The 19942-nt window shown below is 49.2% G+C and overlaps 1 protein-coding gene across 1 annotated transcript in view; it reads right to left on the bottom strand.

Annotated features, from left to right (window-relative positions):
• Positions 1–19942, bottom strand: part of LAMA5 (laminin subunit alpha 5) — a 314720-nt gene that overhangs the window by 7444 nt on the left and 287334 nt on the right. The window contains exons 63-74 of the mRNA XM_060230703.1: positions 16684–16837; positions 15388–15521; positions 13667–13829; positions 10579–10710; positions 9301–9452; positions 8263–8395; positions 6392–6532; positions 5171–5301; positions 4883–5050; positions 3108–3240; positions 2192–2331; positions 155–344 (exon numbers count right to left, since the gene is read on the bottom strand). Of these exons, the coding sequence (XP_060086686.1) occupies positions 155–344; positions 2192–2331; positions 3108–3240; positions 4883–5050; positions 5171–5301; positions 6392–6532; positions 8263–8395; positions 9301–9452; positions 10579–10710; positions 13667–13829; positions 15388–15521; positions 16684–16837 (1771 nt within the window). The remainder of the gene's footprint in view (positions 1–154; positions 345–2191; positions 2332–3107; positions 3241–4882; positions 5051–5170; positions 5302–6391; positions 6533–8262; positions 8396–9300; positions 9453–10578; positions 10711–13666; positions 13830–15387; positions 15522–16683; positions 16838–19942) is intronic.

Here is a 19942-nt window from a genome sequence, read left to right as displayed (position 1 = left end):
TCACCACAAAATAAGAGCTAGAGTTTCAGGCTGCCAGACAATCTTCAGAGCTCCTTGCTATACTACACCCACTGCCATACGATTATTATTATTAATAATTATTATGTGAACTTGCAGCTCCAGCCAGGCCCCGGGGCTTCTTCCCTTCCCTCACCGTGTGCCACCTTCCATCCCGGAACTTGTCCTTGCTCCGGAGCCTGAGTTTATTCCTGCCAACGTCTGCCAAGAGCACCAGGCGGCCACCGGAGGCGAAAAGGGAGAAGAAAGAGCCCTGGGACTCGCTGGCCATGTAGAAGAGCAGGCCGTTGGAAGAGTTCAGCCGGACCTCCATGGAGAAGTGGAACCTGGAGAAGAAGGATTGGAAACCAGTGACGCATCCCTGAATTGTGCCATGTCATTATACATCTTTGACTTTGTTTAGCTGCTGCCTTAAACAGAAAAGCTGGGAGAGGAATATACATGAAACTGGGGCTTTTTTGTAGCAGGAATCCTTTGCATATTAGGCCACACCCCCTTGATATAGCCAATCCTCCAACCACTTACAGGGCTGTTCTTACAGGGCCTATTGAAAGCTCCTGGGGGATTGGCTACATCAGGGGTGTGTGGCCTAATATGCAAAGAAGTTCCCGCTACAAATAAAGCCCTGCATGAAGCTGAATGAGACCCTTGGTCCATCCAAATCAGTATCATCTACTCAGACTGGCAGCAGCTCTCCAAGGTCTCAGGCAGAGGTTTTTTTCACATCACACAAAACATTTTTTAAAAATCACCTACTGCCTGGTCCGTTTAAACTGGGGGTTGAATCTGGGATCTTCTGCTTGTAAAGCAGAGACTCCTCCACTGACCCACGGCCTCTCCCCAAACTCACTTGGGGTGACAGGACCAATGAACACAGGAAGCTGCCTTCTACTGAACTGATCCATCAAGGTCAAGATCATCTACTCAGACTGGCGGCAGCTCTGCAGGGTCCCAGGCAGAGGTCTTTCCCATCACCTACGGTCTGGTCCTTTGAACTGGAGATACCAGGAGCCGAACTGGGGACCTTCTGCATGCCAAGCAGATGCTGTGCCGCTGAGCCATGGCCCTTTCCCCCACGGAATGAAATAAGCAGGGGTGGGTTTGTGTGGGGTGCAGACAGGAATCCATATTGGACCGTCCCTGCCCTCTTGGGAGTGAGGCAGCCGTTGCCTTCAATGAAGGGCGGAGCTCCCCCTTGTTTTCCTTGCAAGCATGAGGGGGAACTGTTGGGATGCTATCAAAACGTAGCAAAAATGTAAAGGTTTTTCTTTCTTTTCCGTCTTGGCATCTCACCAGTTCTGGAGAACTGCTGCCAATGCAATGGGGTTAGAACATGGATCCGTTCCACTACAGGTGGCGCTCTCCTCTTGCGCAAGCCACGCTCCCCCGAGGCCAGAGGCAAGGGAAGTCTCTCTGCACTGAAAGAGAGGACTTCCAGCGGGAGTCGGAGCCGGAAGAGGCAAGACAGAAACTGCTTTTGAAACTCTTGTTTTTACGAGATTCCCGAGTCAGGGATTGTAATCCATTCATTGTGTCTTTGCCTGGAGAAGCCCAGGTCACTGGAAACCGGCACTGTTAATCTGCTCTGCATCTAACACAAAATGGAGGCTTGAACAGAACTTCTGCTGGCCTGAGGCAATTTCCTGTCCCCAAACCCCTTTTCATACAGAAGACTCAGAAGTTCCCTTTGATCTGTATGCAACATCCAGGCTGAAGAAGACTTCTGGAGACCCTGACAGCTGGTCCACTATTATGTGTATTGTGCAAACTGCATTCCTGGATTTTACTTCTGGACTGTAATGAACTTCTCGGCCTTACTGAGAGCTCCTCCGATAGGCAGATTTGCTCAGTTTCCCAAACCTGAGTCAGTCAGGGAGATAATCTTGAACCTGCCGATTTCCATACTTTCACTTCAGCAAATAAGGAAGGCATTTATTTTTGTTAATTTCTAGTCTGCTTTATCCCATGAGCAGGCTCAGGGTGGATTACAACAAACTTAAAACAATAACAATAAGCAATAAAAATTAGAAATAAATTTAAACAGTTAAAACAATAAAGTGACACAATTTCAGGCGGAAGATAACTAATCGGACCATCGTGTGAACAGAGTTGGAACTGATGATTAATGATAAGAGAGCAGAGATGGCACATATTTTTGATTTGGAATGCGTACCTCTCTTGGAATGTCACTGGAACGTCATCAAATTCCAAACGGCTCACCGAGGATCCACCAAACTGGAAGGAACCTTTAATGGCTTTGGGGTGTTTGGGTAGTTGGCAGGTCTCATCTTTCAGCACAGCTGGGCTCACCACCTGTGGGGAAACAGTTCAGAAATTTCCCTTTCTCCAATTAAAGTCTATACAAGATTCCAGACACTGAGAGAACAAACAGCTTCACTGTGGGACTTTCTGACTGCTGGATCTTGAAAGAGAAACAAAACCAGGGATTCAAAACACGAAGAAAAATAAAGAGCTCCCAGCCTCTCCCACCAAGTAGGTCATGCCAAGTCTATAAGTCCCTGTGGATGGCAGTTGCTTACTTTAAACTCACAGCTAAACACTCCTGGAGGAGGGGGGGTGCCACTTTCTCCCTACATGTTCCCCAGCGGGTATTGTGATCTGGATCTCAAGACTTGTTATCGATCCCCGGGCCGAGGGAGGTGAGACTTAAAACATGTAAAAGGGCCTTCTCTGTGGCTGCCCCCTACTGGTGGAATCAACTTCCAGAAGATGTTAGAGCTCTGCGGGTCCTTGCCCAATTCCACAAAGCCTGTAAGACTATGCTATTCCACCTTGTGTTTGATTGTTAGTCATCAACTGGAATTAGTAACATCAAACCTGCAATGTCATTGCCTAAGACATCAGATGAGAAGAATGGTTATAAAGCTTACTTGAATGCCACCTACTTAAATGATCTGTGTAATCTTTTACTGAACGGCAGTTGCTTTAATTAATGTTTTTATTGACCTGTTTCATTATCGGATGCGGTGAGCTGCCCTAAGCCCGCTTGTCAGGGAGGCAGGATATAAATAGAATAAAATAAAACTAAGGACTGAATGACCACCAACCCAAGAGAACGTTTTCATCACCTTCGGTTTCCATTTGCCCTTCTTCTCGGATGCCCTCATTTGCTGCGGCTGCCGATCCCGGGGGCAGTTCATGGTCACGTTGATGCTCTCCGTGCTCTGCTGAAGGTCCACCACTACCTGTGGGTCCAGTTTCCTGTTGCAGAAAGCGAAAAGGAGCTCAACAGCTGTTCAGTCAGGACTGCGGCCAAGCAGCAGCTGTTGGAAAGGTGGACGAGACCTTTCTGATTGCGTTAGCCAGGCCCAGAAGGAAAGCAAGTCCCAAAGCATCAAGGGCAATTTGTTCTTTCCAGGCCTGGATAACCACCAAATCCTGATTATTACTGCGTTCACTTGCAGTTGCGTGCTAGACTGAAAAAGGAGGAGGAGAAGGAGGAAAAGAAGAATACTGCAGATTTATACCCTGCCCTTCTCTCTGAATCAGAGACTCAGAGCGGCTTACAATCCCAGACTCCAGAGTGGCTTACTCCCCAGAGCCCTCTACAAGCAACCCTCAGGGTTTTCCCCAGCAGACAGGTTGGGAAAAGCCATTTCCCATTAGAAAATGACTCTCGTCACAAGCCGTTCTTTCACCAAGGGCAAATACGCTTAGAAACTGGAAATTTTTAATCTAGAGGTGTCCAAACTCTTGACTGGGCAAGGAATCGATTTAAAAACTGAGCTGGAATTGGATGAGGAGGGCTTCTTTTTAAAACGTATTGCTCCAAATACAAAAGCGTTCCCCTTCCAAATGCAAACGAGAATGCAGCAAGTGTGGTCCTCGTTCTGCCGCACCTGTCATGGGTCAGGACTGGCAGTTCTTTTCAGTAGACATACGCTTGGTAGCATATTGGGGAGGGGGGCTCCTGTGTGTGTGAAATTCTCACTGTTTCCTGCTGCACTTAACAGGATAAAAAAGCACAGGAATGTTCATGTGGGGGGGGGGGCAGGATCCTACCCCCGTGCTGTTTCTCTGATCTAAGCCACAACTATGATCTAAACCAGGGGTGGCCAACGGTAGCTCTCCAGATTTTTTTTTTGCCTACAACTCCCATCAGCCCCAGCCAGCATGGCCAATAGCTGGGGCTGATGGGAGTTGTAGGCAAAAAAACATCTGAAGAGCTACCATTGGCCACCCCTGATCTAAACCACTGGGGAAACAGACACATTTAAATATGAGATTTGCCTTTTCTCTCAGTGCAGATAGCAGCACCTGTGGAAGGGAAATTTCCATTAGGCAAACAGCATTTTGGGGGGAAGGAATAAAGCCCACCAGCCTCCCAGAATCACAGGCTCAGTCCCATTAGAAACCTCTACCGGTTGCTTTTATGTGAAAACCCAGACAACTGGGAGACCGGCCATGGAACTCTCCCATCAGACTTGATTTGACCCAAGTTGGGAAGGGGAGAAAACCCCAATGAGTCTACCTGGGGAGAAGAGGGAGATAGACATTTGAAACAACTGGAAGGGGAGGAGAAGAATGATGATGATGAAGAAGACGACAGTAGATTTATACCCCGCTCTTCTCTCTGAATCAAGAGTTTCAGAGCAGCTTACAATCTCCTTTCCCTTCCTCCCCCACAACAGACACCCTGTGAGGTAGGGGGCTCAGAGAGCTCTCCCGGAGGCTGCCCTTTCAAGGACAGCTCTGCCAGAGCTAAGGCTGACCCAAGGCCATTCCAGCAGCTGCAAGTGGAGGAGTGGACAATCAAACCCGGTTCTCCCAAGTATGAGTCCGCGCACTTAACCACTGCACCAAACTGGCTCTCAAGCACCAAACAAGGCCCGCTCACACTCACCGCCTGACAAAGACATTCCCGATGCAGCCAGAGAGGTTGCCCATTTCACTGAACTGGGGCATCCCACCCAGGTGGAACAGTGCCTGCTCCTCCTGCAGCTTCTGCCTTCGGTGGCGGTCAGCCCCTGGCTCGGTCCCCTGGAGCTGGTCGTCGATGTAAACCCGGACCCTGAAAAGAAAATGCATTTTGCACCAAAGGGGGGCTCACTGCCTCATCTGGGCCTGGAGGAAAGGGGTGTGTTTGTGCATGAGACTGACAAATGGGACAAGGAAGGACTCCGGCAAGTACCCTGCGGAGTCGCTGTAGATGGCCACGTAGTGACTCGTGTCGTCTGCATAGGCGTTCTTTGTGGTCAGTTCTGTCGTCAGGACGTTCACGGCCACCTTGCCATTCTTCAAGGACACCTGGCAGACTCCTTCCTGAAGAGGAAGAGAAAAAACACACCTTCAGATCTTGGACAGCAACTTGCTCCTGGGGTTACCAAGGATAAAAATGAGGCTGTTTATTAGGAAGGCTTCAGATAGGACAGATCGGAGCTGCCGCAGGAAGCCATGCTTAAGGAGCAGCAATGGCACAGAGGCAGACCATGTGCTTTGTATACAGAAGGTACCAGCATTAGTCTCTGGTACTGCCCATTCAAGGATCTCCCACAGAGGATGCTGGGAAAGACCCTTCTCTGCTGCACAGTAGCCACCAGGTAGAGCTAGATGCATGGATGGTTTGAATGGTTACAAAATAACTTCATAAATTCTTCTGCAACCTAGTTGCAGCTTGAAATAGGACAATCCCAAAGGGTTCTAGAAACTAGAAATGCCAGGGGCTGCCTGGTACCCCCGGCACTTTGAAGATAATGATATTGGATTCATATCCTGTCCTATACTCTGAATCTCAGAGTCCCAGAGCAGTCACAATCTCCTTTACCTTCCCCACCCCCAACAGACATCCTGTGAGGTAGGTGGGGCTGAGAGAGCTCTTACAGCAGCTGCCCTTTCAAGGACAACCTCTGCCAGAGCTATGGCTGACACAAGGCCATTCCAGCAGCTGCAAGTGGAGGAGTGGGGAATCAAACCCTCCCAGATAAGAGTCCGCACACTTAACCACTACACCAAACTGGCTCTCTTTGGGGGCAGGGCGTAGGGGTGTTGGTTGTGCGACGTGTTGACATAAGCACACTGTGCGGCATCATTTCCACCCACCACTCTTCTCCTGCCAGCTTAGGAGGAAGGAAGGGCCCAGCAGCAGAAGAGTGCCTGCTCAAAGCCAGCCAATGGTAAGCTTGCTAGAAAAACAGGGGGCCAATCAGGCTTCCTGAATTTGCCTGCCACCCAGAGAGAAGGCACACAGCATCCTTGCTGAGCCATCTATCTAGGGAAAAGGTAAAGAACTCTCTTAAGTCCCATGGAATGAAGACCCTGCCAGGGAGCTACTTGCAACAGGTTGTGACAATGAGCTGCTCACTCAGGTGGCCTACAGGAAGAGGAGAGCCCTTAAGAGACAGTAACGACATACCCCGGTAGCATGGCGGTACATCAAGCCATGGCTCTGGCCGGTGCGGAAGCTGAAGCCGGTGTAGAAGTCTTGTAAAGAGGGCACGTTCGGCAGCGACAGGGTCAGGAAGCCGTGGCCATGGAGTTTAACTGAGCGAGCCACCTGCAAAGAGGCAGAGTCACTGCAACACCGGGGGTGGTGGTGGTGGTGGTGGTGGACTAAAACAGCAGAACTTCAAGGCTAAGAATGTTATGCGATGTAACTGCTGTCCAGCAGCCACGGCAGAACAGCTTACTTATAGTGTAGGATGAACCAGTATTTCAGGGGCGTTTAAAGGCCATGGAATAAGATTAAAAAAAAAAAACCTAGGTGATTTAAGCATGTCGGCTGAGTTACATACTACAGGTGAAGCATGGAGACTCCCAAGGATCACAAGCTGATTTGACTTCGAGGGGAGAAATCCCTTCCTTCAAGTTTTAGTAAACATTCCTACATAAGCGACCAATGTTACTGATGGTAATGGGGCAAGCACCAGTGTGGGTAACCTTCAACTGAGGAGGATTTATACCCTGTCCTTCACTTGGGAGTCTCGGAGTGGTTTATAATCTTTCCCTCCCTCTCCCCACAACAGACACCCTGTAAGGTGGGTGGGGCTGAGAGAGCTCTGAGAGAACTGCTCTTGAGCAGAACAGCTCTGGGAGAACTTGTGACTGATGCTAGTAAGAATATGCTAGTAAGAATATGACACACTTCTTGTGATAATTGAGGAGGTTGCCGTGGACACAATCCAAGACTGGTAGCAAAAACAAACAAACAAACAAACTCCTGTTGCCTGATGGGTGTTATAACCATTTCAGAAAAAGTTGTTTGCGTGAGATCTGGCAACCCTGAAGCATGAAAAGGACGAGCCCATCCGACAGACAAGGGTCCTAATCAAGAGGTCTGCTCTAAAAGGGAAACAAGGTCTCCAGGTGCAGCTGACTGTGATATTCAGGAAGGGCAAAGTATTTCCTTTTCAACCTCTCAGACGTCTATATTCAGAGAAATTCCATGGGATACCCTGCATGTAGATCAATGAATAACTAAAAATGGCTCTCACTCACAGCCAGCTCCAGGTTTTGGGGGGCCCTGGGCCCAGAGTGCCCAGGGAGCATTCTCCTTGTCTACCCTCCACGCTCTCTGCTTGCACTCCTCCTCCTGCTCATCCATCCACCTGCACACACTCTGTAGAGCTGTTCTTCCCTGCCTGCTTGCAAGCCCTCTCGCCCTTGTGCCAACAGCGTGAGGTGCTTGCCCTCATGGCCCCCAGAAGTGCTGCCACCACTGCGCACCACCTGCACGTCCTTCCCTAGTGGCTCCGGGCAGCATATTCAGCAGGGAGTGCTTGTGAAAGGAGGAGAGGAAGAGAGCATGGGGGGCTGGGGAAGAATGCAGGTGAAGAAGTCAGTGAGTCCTGACAGAAGCCTCAGGCTCTATGTTGATGTCAGCCCTGCTCTCCCTTTATATGGTTATATCCAGGGCTTTTTTGTAGCAGGAACTCATTTGCATATTAGGCCACACACCCCTGATGCAGCCAATCCTCCTGGAGCTTCCAGTAGGCCCTGTATGAAGACTCCTGTAAGCTCCTGGAGGATTGGCTACATCAGGGGGGCGTGGCCTAATATGCAAAGGAGTTCCTGGTTATAGCTATCCTTTTCCCTGCCGCAGCCCAGCAGCAGCACAGAAAACAGAGACAAGCTCAGTGATTCAAGCACTGCATTAATTCACTCATGAACTTCGCCGGCCAACCACTGGGAGACAGATGGTTGCACCAGATGGACCTCTGGACTAATCCTGCAAGACAGTGTTCTCATGTTCAGTGAGAGGACAGAGCACTCCCATATCCTGCTTACCAGGAGGTCTGACGTACACCCGTAACTCACTCCTGTGGTGTTCATACGCTTTAAATCCACATATTTGCCATGAGCCTTCAAGCCTTTCATGCAGCCCCGGATGGATCCACCTTTGGGGAATTTCTTTTTCAAGCTGAAAGAGAACATCTGTCATCAGGAAAACTGCAAGAGCGGAAGATGGGAGTCTGGCAACACAGCGCTGTCAAGATTGCTTGCCACTGTTCTCATGTTTTCAGTATGCCTAAGGAATATATGCTTAGCTTTGTCTATTGGAAACTGAAAGTTATATGCCTGGTACTCAAGGTCATTGCTATCTTTTGCTGTTTCACAGAATGCTTTGTGGTGTGAGAATGCTTGAATTTGGAACAAATTGCTTTTGAATTAATCTCATCCCTGAACCAAGAAAGGCGTGCATGTAACGGCCACTATGATAGTATATATCTAACCAACCTGAGCCTGTATACCAGTTTTGACACTGGACCTGTCCAGTGTCACCTGTCCTATTTTACAATAAACCAGGGGTGGAATTCTAGCAGGAGCTCCTTTGCATATTAGGCCACACACCCCTGATGTAGCCGATCCTCCCAACAGCTTACAAGGCTCTTTTTTGGAAGTTCTTGGAGGATTGGCTACATCAGGAGGGTGTGGCCTAATATGCAAAGGAGCTCCTGCTAGAATTCCATCCTGCAATAAGCACTAATCCTGAAACCATGGGGAGTCGTTATTATTGAAGATAGAGCCAGACCTGACAAGGGCATCAGTGAACTTTGGTAAGGAGAAGAAGAGGAGGCAAAGCTACAAAAGCTGGAGACTCTGAATCCTCTTTCAACAGGCCATCCAATGGTCATGACTCAGATGGAGAAATAACACTTTCAAAGACCTTCCACAAAAACATACACAGTAAAACATGTGCCGACATCTTAACGCACTCTGAGGCTGAGAAACATACAAGAAAGGTTGGCGTCTGGGAATATGCACAAGTGCACAGAGGGGAATTATAAATCTCGTTTCAGGTGATGACTGGAAAAGAAGTCTCACCTCTCAGGCAAAATGGACACAGGTACACCACCCAGGTAGTAGGAAGTGGCATTTTGTAATGTGTTTTCATGCTCCAGTGTGAAGATGGTAGATTGTTCCAGACGCACCAGAATCAGATCCTTGCTGGCACGTTTGAAGAGGAAGATATGGATCTGGAATCAGAGAAAAAAGCAAAAAAAAAAAAAATGGGGGCCACTGATATGCAAACAATATTGCCCTCATACAGGTCCTTCAAACCTAGTGGATTGGCAAAATACTAGCCTATGAGCTTACACATGACACCGTCCCAAGAGGTCCTCCATTACATTTTCAAAAATGTATCAAGGACATGATCCTTGAGGAGGTAGGAAGGCTTCATTGCTTTCTGACAGCTTGAACCCTTTGACCTCTCAGAATGCTGACATGGCATCATGATCCTAGGCTGATGAGGCCTACATGCTCCAGGGAAGCCTGTGCTGCAGTAGCTACAGGGCTCACATTTCTCAGGATCAGAGGGATAGGACCTGGAAGGAAGGAAATAAAAGGCCCAGCTAGAGAGGAAGCTGTGTTCTCTCTGGGAATGCTGAGGCTGTAGCAGGAGGGATCCCTCATTCAAGGAGTGTGGTGAGTCTGTTGGCATTAGAGGAAGGGAACATTCAGTTACACCAGGGCTGACATTTTCTTTGCATCACCTTTACTGTTTCTACCTTTCACTGTTGTGCCAATAATTAAAACCACTTGTTGTTTTGAGCGCTTACAATAAACTTATTATTGTTATGCAGCCTGGGTCCTCGCATCTCATTGGTCATGGATAGAAGGTGTCTTGCTAAGTAGGAAGACAGAGGTCAGACAGATCCTTACCAGAGCGGCGGCAGTAGGTTTGCCAAATCCCTGGCACAACACTCTAGGACTCAGAGTAAAACTCTATGGTACCATAAAGTTTTACCACGAATCCTAGAGTGTCCCTGGTGCGATGACATCACTTCCGGGTGACAGCATCACACAGGGCATGTCACACGATGATTGGGCCATTTGGGGGTGGGGATCCCCCAGGGGCCTCTTTCATGTTGACAAGTTGGGGGGCCCCAAACTGGGGGATCCCTCACCCCCAGCGGAAGCTTGGCAGCCTTAGGTGGCAGCTGATAGAAGGCCCCCCCCTCATCTCCTGCTGGTGTGACATGGGCTCCCGGGCATTTTCCCAACCACAAACGGAATACAACTCCAACATCTATGCCGCTTGGCATATTGTAGATCAGAGATCTCCAGTCGAAGTAACCCCATCCCTTCCACAGCCCTTACCCCTTTGTTTGTGTTGCTGCTGACTGCAAGAGTGTCAGGATCCTTGAAGGGAGGGGCCATCTGAAGTTCTCCGGTGAAGTCATAGTACAGCACCAGCTTTCCTTCCTGAACTGCCAAGCACAGCATCTGGCCCTGGGGAAGAAAAATTAAAAAAAAGAACTCAGGGTCCTTTTCAGCTCTTTTGATCCTGGATCCTGCCATCCCTGCAGGCAAGGCGTCCCATCTGCCCTGCGCCCTGTTAGAGAAGAGAGAGAGAAACAAACAGGAACACGGCGTGGGCTCTTTCTGCAGCCCTTGGAGCAAAATCAAACAAACGAAAACGCTACCATCTGCTTGTTGCACGTTATCTGGGCCAGAGAAGCCTCGCCATTCAGACAACAAAACAACTCTACCAGAATCTCAGCCAAATGACCCTTCGTGGCATTGTTAACTCTGCTGGATCAGACTGAGGGCTCATCTGGCCCAGTGTCTTGTTTCCAATGGTGGTTGGCCAGATGCCTCCAGGGAATTCAAAGTCCGGTTATGAAGAGCCAAGAGCCCTCTTGCTTGCCCCCACCTGCTGATATTTAGAAAGTACTCTGCTTCTGAACTTGGGGGTGGGGGGTGGGGGGCATTCTGACAAAAATTTTCCTCCTTTTAAATATTCATCCCTTGTGCATGCAAATTTTTGATGCTGGAAGCAAGCGTAGAGGCAGGAAAAGGTCATCCTGAAGCATCATCTGGAGATTCTGAATCAACATAAAAACATAAGAGAAGCCATGTTGGATCAAGCCAATGGCCCATCCAGTTCAGCACTTTGTGTCACACAGTGGCCAAAACCCCAGGTGCCATCAGGTGGTCCATCAGTGCGGCCAGGACACTATAAGCCCTCACACTGTTGCCCTCCCAAGCACCAACAATACAGAGCATCACTTGCCCCAGACAGAGAGTTTCAACAACAATCAAGGCTTCTCTGCCTCAATAGAACAGCTAGGTTCAAGTCAAGAAGCATCTTAGGAGACCAACAGCAGGTTCAAAGTATAACCTTTCAAGAGCCAGCATGGTGCAATGGTTAAGAGTTAAGACTCTAATCTGGAGAACCGGATTTACTTCCCCATTCCTCTTCCACATGAAGCCTGCTGGGTGACCTTGGGCCAGCTACAGTTCCCTCAGAACTCTCTCAGCCCCACCTGCCTCACAGGGTGTCTGTTGTGGGGAGAAGAAGGGCCAAAAACCCAGGTACCATCAGGAGGTTCACAAGTGGGGCCAGGACACTAAGAGCACCCCCCCAAGCACAAAAATACAGGACATCACTGCCTCAGACAGAGAGTTCCAACGATAAGCTGTGGCTAATAGCCACTGATGGACCTCTGCTCCATATGCTTATCCATTTTCCTCTTGAAGCTGTCTATGCTTGTAGCTGCCATCACCTCCTGTGCCAGTTCCCTCGGTTCTTCCCAAATGAGACACTCGTCCCATTGCATCCCTCCAAGCTCTAATGTGAAGCGTATAGCGTTAGAGACCTTGTAGCTGCTGTGTAAGCAGTCCCTTTGAAGAAGATCTGGAGGCTGCAACAGGTCTAGCGGAGTGGGCTTTAACTTCCCCTTAACAGCTGGCATGCCAGGTTGTAGCAGAGTACAACAGAAGCCAAAAACGGTTGAGACAAACTTTACTGTGTGTCTCTTCTTTTTGGCCTCAACAGCACACAAAGGCATGAGGTTCCCTCCTGAACAAAGTCGACTGAGCCAACATAAAGCCAGGAGATGGCATGCAATACAGGCCAAAAAAATACAGGGGTTTCTTCTGTGCTGGAAAACAGATGGACAGAATTAAGTCCTGGGCAACGCAGAAAGTAAAAACCACCCTGTTGAGGAAATGAGCATTGGGCTGAAGGATGACCTTGTCTGGATGGAACTGTAAGAACAGAACAGAAAGGTCTCCTCTGTTCACTTTGTGGACAGGACATCAAAGAAGAAGGCAGTTTTAAAGGCTTTTTAAAGTAGGAAGACAGAGGTCAGAAAGACCCTTACCAGAGTGGTGGCAGTCACGTGCCAAGTCACTGGCACGACACTCTAGGACTCACAGTAAAACTCTATGGTGCCATAAAGTTTTACCACGAATCCTAGAGTATCCCCGGCACCATGCAAGCCCTTAGGGATTTGGACAGATGCTTCCTAAATGGCAGGTCCCAAAGCAGAAGTGGTTTGGATATTATGTGTGTGTGAATTTTTACTTGTGCCATGAGGAATTATGAATACAGAGATGGCCAAGGTGCTGAAAGAGTGGGAAAAAGTACTTTCAAGCAGGAAACCAGAGACAGCTCTTCTATCGTAGGAGTAGGGATTAGTATCCAAGTCTCTCAGGATCCTAATCCAAAATGCTATCCAAAATACCATGCCAGCTCTCCATTTGTTCACTCTGCATCCTGCAGTTCCTTCTTGTGATCTATGGCACTCTTCAGAAGTTTTATCCACTTCAGCCCCACCTCCAGTTATTTCCACCACCCCTTATAACAGTGGCCCCCAACTTTTTGGCCCCAGAGCCAGCCCACACACTGCAGCCCCAGGGCCAGCAGGGTGAGGGCACCGAATTTGGCCTCCCTCCGTCCCCTGCAACACATCCTCCTCCCTGCCCCCCCCATCCCGTGGCGCCTCCTCCTCCTCACCCTGGACCCCCCCCCACAGCGCCTCCTCTTCCCTTTGTCTTCATACGTTTAAGGCCGGGGAAGGGGTGGTGATGCGCCTCCCCAGCTCTTTAAAGACCAAACCCCCCCCCCCCGTTGATCAGCTGATCACGGGGGGGGGGTCAGCCTTTAAAGAGCTGGGGAGGCGCTTCACCACCCCTTCCCCAGCCTTAAACTTGTGAAAACAGAGGGAGGAGGCGGCGCTGTGGGGGGTGGGGTGAGGCTGTGCGGCACCACGGAGCGGGGGGGGGGGGCAATGGGGCTGTGCAGCCTGGTTGCTAACAGACTGTGGACTGGTACTGGTCCACGGTTCGGGGGTTAGGGACTCCTGCCATGACAAAGAAAGGGACTTATCCATGGAATCTTCTTTCCCCCCCAACTGCAACCCAAAGACAGCAGGAAGTGATAAGTCAGCACAAGCCTTGCCTCATATTTCAGGTAGAAAAGGATCCCGTTGTGGGACACCAGACGGATCTCTTGCTCAAAGCGCTTGACAGAACTAATCTGGCTTTCAAACACAATTTCTGCATAGCCCGTGCCATCAAAATAGGAACCGTCTGTTAGCCAGGGATCACCTGCTGATTTTGACCTAGAAGAAAGGAAAAATAGAAGATGGTAGGAGGTCTGCCCAAATGCTCTCTTTTGGTCTTCACAATGATAAAAATATTTCTTTAAAAAAAAATCTTGGCCTTTCTGTTGGGAAAGGACAGTATGAGAATAAGCCTAAACACATCTACTCTGAAGCAAGTCCTATTTTATTCAGTAGCACTTACTACCAAGGAAGTGTTCTTAGGATGGCAGCCTATATCATCCACAGACCCCCCAAGCCTTAAAAATTAGGAGACTGACCTTGAAATGGCAGATGTTGTTTGAGAATAGTTGCTTCTGGCAACAGCTAGCAAAACCCAAGCAGGCTATGACTAAGTTGAATAAAATCCCTACCAAGAATACAGTAAATTGAGGGAACCCCCCCCCCCCGGCACACAACTTGAAACAGCACAAAGGATATACATGCAATCCATCCATAAATAAAACTTCATGCCCACAGTCATGGGAGAATATCAGCCTTTGTTATAACCTCCTGTAAAAGCCAGGTTCTAACCCTCAGTTTTGCAGAGAAAATGGAAAATGCGGGCAGATTTTGCTACAGGTTGGTTATTATTTATATGCAGCACCCTCAGGGTACATGATGCTTTACATAATCACTCTGGACATGTCCTCTCCATGCATGGAATGAATGTGTGGAGGAAGGAGACAGGTGCATTGCCTATGAGTGCAGCCAATCACGTCGTGTGTGTGTGTGTGTCTGTGTGCATGAATGCTGCCTGTTTTCTACTCTTCTTGGTTAAATTCTGATCATACTTATGTTTTGGGAGCCAGTTTGGTGTAGTGATTAAGTGTGCGGACTCTTATGTGGGAGAACTGGGTTTGATTTCCCATTCCTCCGCTTACACCTGCTAGAATGGCCTTGGATCAGCCACAGCTCTCGCAGGAGTTGCCCTTGCAAGGGCAGCTACTATAAGAGCTCTCTCAGCCCCACCCACCTCACAGGGTGTCTGTTGTGGGGGAAGAAGATAAAGAAGATTGTAAGCCACTCTGAGACGGATTCAGAGAGAAGAGCGGGGTATAAATCTGCAGTCTTCTTCTTCTTGCTCTGCTGCTTGTATCGGAGAACTCCTGTCCGAACCGTCTGTTTTTATTTGTCCTCTAGCTTCCCTCGGGTTTTGTATTCTTCCCTGCTATGCCAATAAAGGTTGTGTCTGTGTGAATGCTGCCTCTGTGTCTATTCTCTTCCTCTGTGCATTAAAGTCAGAATACAAGAGGGGTCACGTGCAGAGGGCTAAAACAAGCAACAGAGAGAGGCCTTTTTGCCCCAAGGAGCCTAGCACTGAAGGCCAGAGGCAGAGAGAAAAAGGGCGACAGCAAAAGATAACGGAAAGACGAAGATAAGCAAATGAAGTCACATGTCCTTATGATCATGGCTCTGAATGAGGCCTACCAAAGCAGGATTCCTGACCCTTCCAAGCCTACGACCTCCACCAAGTGTTCTGTAAGTGCCAACCCACTCTTCTCTGGGGCCTAAGCCACCCATGGGCAAACTGGAAAAGGAACAGCTTGCCTGACGCGCACCTGATCTTTTAACTCACCTTGTGCAGGGCCTCTCAGCTGTGGTGTCCAGGTGGAAGGTGCGCTGGAAGTTGTACAGACTCATGACTTCTTCGTTGAGGGAATCCATCTCTATGCAGCCCCAGTAGTTAGGATAGCGCAGGGGTGGAGGAGGCTGCCGGCAGAGAAAAGAAGTGCCCAGATCTGGGGTTTCAACAGGGTTCTAAGGCAAGGCTTTTGTCATTCTAGGGTCAGCCTACAGGCCAACTCTGCTGTTTTAGTCGGCTCCTTCCAATCCAACCTTGACCGTGCATGTTCCCTGCTGGCATGACTGCCTATATGTACTCCGCCCTGCTCCCCAGCGAATCTTCCACATCCAATCTGAGTCTTGGGCTGACATCAATGTGCAAGCTGACTAAGACCCTGGTACCACATACAGTCAACGGCACCGATAGAAAAGATGACTTAGGCCAAATTGCAGCATGGGAGCTACGTGTGAATCTTTTACACATATTGTGTGACTTCTGAAGCCCCCCTACCACCCCATCAGCTGGCTTGGAGAAGGCATCTCTCTCCAGCTGGCAGTATGGAGGATGCATGTAAAGTTAAAGTTGCTTTCTTTCCACCTCTCCCTCCCCCATCTATTTGCCTTCCTTCCATCCTTGTGGGTCTCAAAAATCTGACATTTATTTTATATGGCTCTTTACATTAAGCAAGTTTGGCCACTCCTGGCTTAGGGGACAGGAAATCTTGGGGTTTTGTAGAATGCATGCCACATGCGCTGCATTATTAGCTTCACAACAAAGCTCCCCTGGAAGACATCTACATAATGAAAGGGGAGCCTTTACAAAGAAAAGGGCCATCTAATCCAACTCAATGCACAATGCAGGAAATTCACAGCTACACCCTACCCCCCCCCCCCCCCATGTCCTCTCCTCTATGCTTAGAGGAAGACAAAAATCCTCCAGGATCACTGGGCCAATCTGGCCTGGAGGAAAATTTGTTCTTGGCCCCAAACTGGCCACCACCCATTCATTCTGTGCTACGAGTTTGAGCCACATCATACGTCAGATTGGGAATACAGGAATCTTCCCCTGCAGGTAAGCACTGTACAAAGACACAGCCAACTGCAGACTCTCAGTGGAGGTCACTGCACTGCACACATTTCAAAATGTGCCATTTGTAAACAAACAAGATTACATTTTTTATTAAGCCCATTGCAGGTGCCTGCCACAAACGTTACATGTGAAGTTTCCCTCATTTACACTGCAGAAAATGAATAGGTGGGAAACTGGACTAGCCCTGTGCCATGCCCAGCCCATCTGTTCTCGTCTCACCGTGAAGCTTGAGGGGTAGCCACCCACGTACAAGACCACATTGTGGGGCCTGAAGTTGAACAGCCCGTGCTCTCCTTTGGCCACGCTGTCCCCTTTGGTTTCATGCAAGGTTTGCTTCTCAATGGTCACTGACATGTGTCCGTACTGCAAAATCCTGCAAGCACAGAAGAGCAAGGATGGGCTGCACGGTATGAGAGAGAGAAAGACACCTCCAAAGAGAACTTTTTCAGGGGGCATGACAGGGGAATCAAGGTTAAAAGGAGCCAGCGGAAAGTCCCCAAATTCAGAGCGACTGCTGCTGTTCTGCCATATAGAAATAATTAGCCTGAGTGTTCTCTTCCAGCAAATAGCCTCTGTTCTTCCACATTCTTTCAAAAAGGATGCGATGTGTGTTTATTGCCAATTACACTAGCCTTGGAAATGCAACAGAGTACATGAGAGGCACTCTAAAAATTCCCAAAAGAGCAGAGAAAAAAGGATGACAGAACCCAAAACCAGGCAGAACAAAAAACAGAACCATCATACAAAAAAACAACAGTACGCAAATAGTTATATAAACCCACTGCATTTGGCAATTTCTGCTGCAGACATGGCTGAAGGGGCAAAAAACTGCTATTCCTTCCGTAATTCAGAAGTCCTTGTTGCTACCAGGCAACGCTTAATGGCGTGAGCTTAAGAAGACAATTTTATCTATGGTATATGACAGAAATTGACCCACCTTCCCCAGAATCAAGAAAAACAAAACAAGACCCTGAAAGGGCTTTGATCAGTCTCTCGATATCAAAGTTAATGCCATCCTGGGGATGCTAGTTCTCTCTTGCTAATGGCAAGATAGTTTTGGGTAGCTATCCCAAACTCAGAGGAAGTCTAGAGTCAAACGATGCAACAGCAAGACTTCCATCTGGGCCAGTGTCAGCATACCGTGAGATGGGTCAGCTGTCTTCAGGTGGGGCCCGCTGCTGCCGGCCCCTGCCCGCCCATTCAATTCCCCTGCTGCCCTTCTACTTGTTGGGAGCACTCCCGCCCCCCACTCTCCTATCTGCATGCACTGCCCAACAAGGCCAGGGAAGGGTGTGCGAGCTCTGGGAGGACTGGGAAATGAGCAAGTGGGGGTGAGGGAAGGGTGGTTGGTTAGGTAGTCAAGGAGGAAGAAGAAGACTGCAGATTTATACCCCGCCCTTTTCTCTGAATCAGAGGCTCAGAGCGGCTTACAATCTCCTATATCTTCTCCACCCATAACAGACACCTTGTGAGGTAGGTGGGGCTGAGAGAGCTCTCCCAGGAGCTGCCCTTTCAAGGACAACATCTGCCAGAGCTATGGCTGACCCAAGGCCATTCCAGCAGCTGCAAGTAGAGGAGTGGGGAATCAAACCTGGTTCTCCCAGGTAAGAGTCCACACACTTAATCACTATGCCAAATTGTAGAATGCAGGCAGTGGAGAGGGAGGGGCGCAAGCAGAGGAGGGGAAAAGGCTCCTAAGAAGTCTCTGTCCAGGGCCCAATGAAACCTGGAATCGGCTCTGACTTTCATTATTCTTCCTTATGATGGCCCGGAGGCCCAGCTGTAAACCAGGAAGTGCTGGCAGCAATCGTCTCCTGTGCCACAAAATGACTGGGGTGGTGCCCTGACTTGGATAGGCCTGGCAAGCCTGATCTCATCAGATCTCGGAAGCTAAGCAGGGTCAGCTCTGGCAAGATGGGAGGCCTCCTTGGAATACCAGAGCTGGGAGGCAGGGGCAAGCTTTATTCAGCCACTTCCCTCAATATCCTCCAGGCCCCCAAGTAAGGGTGAGTCACCTGAAGTCACCATGACTTCCAGGTGTGCACGCCCACTCACACGTGCACATACAGACATAAAAATACAAAAAATATCAAACGGATTGTGGCGGTCCAGTCCTGCATCTGCTAGCTGGACCCAGCCTCACCCAGCCCTTCCCAGTATGCCGACCTGAAAGGGCTGTTTCACTTTGCTACCTCAGGGTATTTGCTGCCACCACTGCTTCTCTCTGGGCTCTGGTTAGGCGGGACAGCCTCCTAACCTCCCTCTGGACACCCTAGGCACCCTGCTCAGGGCTTCACATGGAACTTTGGGGCTTCCCTGGAGAGTTGGCAACCAGTCACTATGCCACCTCTCTCCACCCTAGGGACTCCCCCACCCACTCCTAGCGTTCCAAGCAGTTGGGGGAACTATGTGGTACAGAGGTACTACCTTTTAAACAAACAAAGCATTTAAAATTTACAACTACGGTATATACAGGCATTTTTTTTAAAAAAAAAGATGAACAGAAGAAATAAATGAAAGTAGGGGAAAACGCTCCTTCTTTCCCTATTATAATACCTGCCCTGACCATACCATTCAGAACAGACAGACTCATCAACCCAATTGAACTGACTCAACTCAAAACCCAACTCAAACTGAAGGTTTCCCGCCAAAAATCACTAATATAAAACCCAGTTCCTGCCCAGGAACTGGTTTTCCCCCCTGCAGCCTTCTGGGAGACCAGCCTGAAAGACTTCCTATCTCTCTAGGAGGCCTCCTCAGAATTGCTGCTTCCAGACGGGAGGGGAGGGGGGAGGAGGAAGAAACTGGGCCCCAAAGCCTGCCTCCAGTTAAATACAGGCCTAAAATGGCGTTTATCCACACAGACGAACAACAGAGTTGGTCTTAGGCAAATCCCTCAGCATCAGACAAATTTGTGGCAGAGGATGAGCTATCTTGAGTCACTGCTTACTTCTTCAGCATGCCTCTGAATCCCAGAGCCAGGCAGCAACATCAGGGGAAAGTCTCAGTCTCTATGGCCTATTGTTGGCCTTTGAGAGGAACTGGTGGGCCACCGTGTGAGACAGGACGCTAGACTAGATGGACCACTGGTCTGAGCCAGCTGGGCTCTTCTGATGTTCTTATGAGGACCTTGGCCTCTCTGCCCTGTTGTTGGCTGTCCAGAGGAACTGGTGGGCCACCGTGTGAGACAAGATGCTAGGCTAGATGGACCGCTGGTCTGATTCAGCAGTGCCCTTCTCATGCTTTTATGTCACCCACGTTCAGAGCTGAGAAGGGAGAGGACACGAACTGACCTGTGAGCTCCTGCAACATATCATAAAGGTGCATGCCAGCTGGGATTGGAGAAATGGCTCTCAGCGCCAGGCCAACTTTTAAACTGGTCTCTCTAGGTCTCCCTTGGACATCAGTTTGATCTACAAGCAACTACCGGGTGCTGTCGTTTAGCTCCATGCCCGAGAAGCTTCCAGCTGCCCCTTTT

Source organism: Heteronotia binoei, chromosome 2 (assembly GCF_032191835.1).
Source record: "Heteronotia binoei isolate CCM8104 ecotype False Entrance Well chromosome 2, APGP_CSIRO_Hbin_v1, whole genome shotgun sequence".
Taxonomy (NCBI): Eukaryota; Metazoa; Chordata; class Lepidosauria; order Squamata; family Gekkonidae; genus Heteronotia; species Heteronotia binoei.
This window is presented reverse-complemented; position numbering and strand designations above follow the sequence as displayed.